General features: G+C 53.3%; 1 protein-coding gene across 1 annotated transcript in view; it reads right to left on the bottom strand.

The window, feature by feature from the left end:
- LOC101861413 (protein jagged-1) overlaps positions 1-3,547 on the bottom strand; it is a gene marked incomplete at its 5' end in the record, with an annotated part of 29,209 nt that overhangs the window by 17,738 nt on the left and 7,924 nt on the right. Inside the window, 1 exon segment of the mRNA XM_035973514.1 lies at positions 2,329-3,339. Within this exon segment, the coding sequence (XP_035829407.1) occupies positions 2,329-3,339 (1,011 nt within the window).

The following is a 3,547-nucleotide window of genomic DNA, read 5'->3' as shown; positions in this document are numbered from 1 at the left end:
GGGGGGGGATGTAGTAGAGTGATACAACTTGTAGAAAGACAACAGTCGTGGGCTGGGAGGGCGACCATCTGCGCGTGGCCAAGAGGAGAAAGGTTGTCCCTGTACCTGGCTCATCAGAGTCACAGGTCTGTTGGTAGGAAGCGGGGTGTGTGAGTACAGGATATATCTCATGCTGGGCAGGAAAACAGTACATAACGTGAGTATATCATATGTAATAATATGTTGTTGTTGTGGATAGATACGTAAGTATTGAAAGCAAAGCGTAAGTTAAGAAAAAAAAGGGGGGGGGTGGGGGCAGCACAGACGAATAGATAAAGTAATAATAGATATAGGAGATGGCCCGTCAATGTGTGACGACGACCGTCAATGTGTGACGACGACCGTCAATGTTTGACGTTAACCAATACATCTGCGGTGGAGAACATTTCTTCAGCGGAAGTTCATAGAAATCAAGATTGAAAAAACCCGTGGCGTCTGCTATGACCAATACAACTAATTCTGGCAGAGAAAAGTTTGCCACATTTTCAACATTTAAAATCGTGTGGATGTGCGCAGCTTGCGGGCTTCTCTCTTGGCTTCCGCATTTTTACGCCGTGATGCCTCATAGAAAATATTATAATGTGTACACAAATGCACCAGACGGCTTAAAAAAAACAGGTATGAGATTTACCAACGCGCCCGACCTGTCTGATGTGACATTACCTAGATCTGTGCACACTCGGCCCCTCCACAGACCTCGGCATTCACACACAAAAGTGTCGCCCACATCCTGACAACGTCCGCGGTTTTGACACAGAGACGGCTCACACACACCCACACGTGTCTCGCACAACCTTCCTCCCCAGCCTCCTTCACACTCGGAACATTCCGGAAGTGCGTCATGGGCAGCCATTTTGCACCGCTTACAATTCGCCGACAAGAGATCAGCGCAGGAAGGTTCTCGCTCGCCACAGAGTCGGCCTCGCCACCCACGTGCACATACACACGTCGCACCTCGCCGCTCATCCTGCACGCACGTCCCGTTATTGAGACACGTGTGTGGTGAGCATTTCTTTGTGGTGGGCATCTTGGGCTCGGACTGAGACTGAGTCACGAGTGTGCTGGTGAAATCCGTAGATTTGCTCGCTTCTCTCAGAGGATCATGAGTGGTAAACGAGCTATCTCTGCCCATCTCAGTGGTCAGCTCAACGGTCGTTCTGTCACAAAACCTTCCCCACCACCCAGATTTACATACGCATACAACCTTGTGCCCGACAAGTTGGCGCCGCCCACCATGTTTACACTGACCTCTACATGCACGAGAGTCATCAAAACTAACTTCCTCTTGTGTTCTGGAACGGTTGAATGATGGACTCATGGTTTGGTTTTCAAACTGACATCTTTCACCGGTGTAGTTTCCCCTACATAAACACAACACCCGGTCCCCCTGCGTGGGTACACACGTAGAGTTGTTGAGACAGTAGAACGGAGTACGCGAGCAACCGTCAGGTGTGTTCTGGGCCTCTGTATCAGTGACGTCATCAGTCGTGTTGGAGGAATGTAGCCCCGTGGAGTTGGATGACTTCTCTAGGGCGTGTTTGTTATCAACGTCTGTCACCACGGCTGTTGTGGGCACGTCGGGACTCTCGTTACCCTTGTCAGATCCATCCCTGTCATTTAGTCTTTTATCATCGTCATTATCATTATCATCATCAACATCGTCATCATCATCATTATCATCATCTCCCCCATCATCATCATCAACATCATCATCATCATCGTCATCAGCAGCTGTAGTGTCCCCCTCTGAGATCGTGAGCGGTGTCTCACACGCGCCCCCCGTCCACCCCGCCGTACACTCACACACGACAGTGTCCAGAGAACCACCTCCGGGGTGAGATAGATCGACCAGCCCCCTGCACTGACCACCATTCCCACACGGGGACTGACCACACACGTCACAATACTGACCCGACCAGCCCCCTGCACAGTTACACCGGACACCACCGAAAGCGGAACTGAAACATTGGGCGCCATTATGACAGGGGCCGCTCAGACAAGGGCGTTCACTCTTCTCACACCTCTCACCGTACCAGCCCCGCTCACACACACAAGAGAAGCGGTGAGTACTTCGCGAATACACGCACGCGCCGTGCACGCCACAGCTGAGCCCCGGCGGGCATGAGTTCACGTCTAGCTCACAGCGATCACCCACCCACCCCTCGGAGCATGCGCAAGAGAACCCCCCCAGGACATTGCTACATGTGCCACCATTGAGACAGGCAGGGGTGTGAGGAGCATGCGCAGTGAGTACAGAGCTGTCAGACAGTGGCATGCTTCTTTCCCTACTCGGCTCCGCGCTCTCTTCAGTCGGCACCAGATGGACCGACTTGTTCTCGTCCTCGTCATATGACGTCACCACCTCGGTGTGTGACCCGGGGACACCGGGTGCCATTGACGTGTTGTTCCAGGCGTCGTGGTCAGTCGGTGTGCTGCACTCGTCGATGTCTACGTCACAGCGGTCACCTGTCCAGCCAGACTCACAAACACACTTGTAGCCAGGCTGGGTGTTGACACAAACAAAATGGGAGGTAACCAAGGACGTCTCGTTGGTCCCGGCAGAAAGGCTGGAGTTGTTCCCCGTGGAGTTGTTCCCCGTGGAGTTGTTCCCCGTGGAGTTGTTCCCCGCGGAGTTGTTCCCCGTGGAGTTGTTCCCCGCGGAGTTCTCCTCACACACCCGCGCCACCTCGCGGCATTCATCCACGTCCTCCCCGCAGACATAGCCCTGCCAGCCGTCCAGACACTCGCAGTGGAACGAGCCAATCAGATTGACGCACGTGGCGTTGTTCCGACAAGGGACGTCCTCCCCGCGACACTCATCCACGTCCAGTTGACACCTGTCGCCTGTCCAGTTTCTGGGACACTCGCAGCTGTAGCCGCCCGCCATGTTGACGCACACAGCCTGGTGCTCACAGATCTCTGACGCGCACTCGTCCTCATCTACGTCACACACCTCCCCGGACCAGCCTCGCTCACACGAGCAGACAAACGACCCAAACGTATTGGTGCAGTTCGCGCCATTTCTGCACACGTCCCTGGCACATTCGTCAATGTCCTCACCGCACAGGTCCCCCCACATCCCCTGAGGACAGTCACAGCGGAATCCTTGCTCTATGTCCACACACACGCTGCCGTTGTAACAGGGAGACCGCTCACACTCGTCCACGTTCTGTTCACACCGAGGACCCTCCCAGTAGTCTGGGCATGCGCACAGGAAACTTCCTATGGTGTCGGAGCAGTTCCCGCCATTTTGGCAGACGTCCAGAAGACACTCGTCTATGTTGGTGTCACAGAGCTGGCCTGGGGGAGGGAAGTCAGTTTGATGGAATGAAGACGAGGATGAAAATCATGGTTTACAGTGTACTCAACAGTGGGGTCTGATGGAGAAAAATGTCTCAACCAAGTAGATAATTCGACAAACAGATTGATGTATACAGTGAAGGCAAAGAGATATTAAAAAGAAAAATTAAATCATTAAATTACGTAAACACACACACATACCCTCCCC

This window comes from Aplysia californica, unplaced genomic scaffold, assembly GCF_000002075.1.
Source record: "Aplysia californica isolate F4 #8 unplaced genomic scaffold, AplCal3.0 scaffold01341, whole genome shotgun sequence".
Classification (NCBI taxonomy): domain Eukaryota; kingdom Metazoa; phylum Mollusca; class Gastropoda; order Aplysiida; family Aplysiidae; genus Aplysia; species Aplysia californica.
The sequence above is the reverse complement of the archived record's forward strand: the minus strand, read 5'-3'. Positions and strand labels throughout refer to the sequence as shown.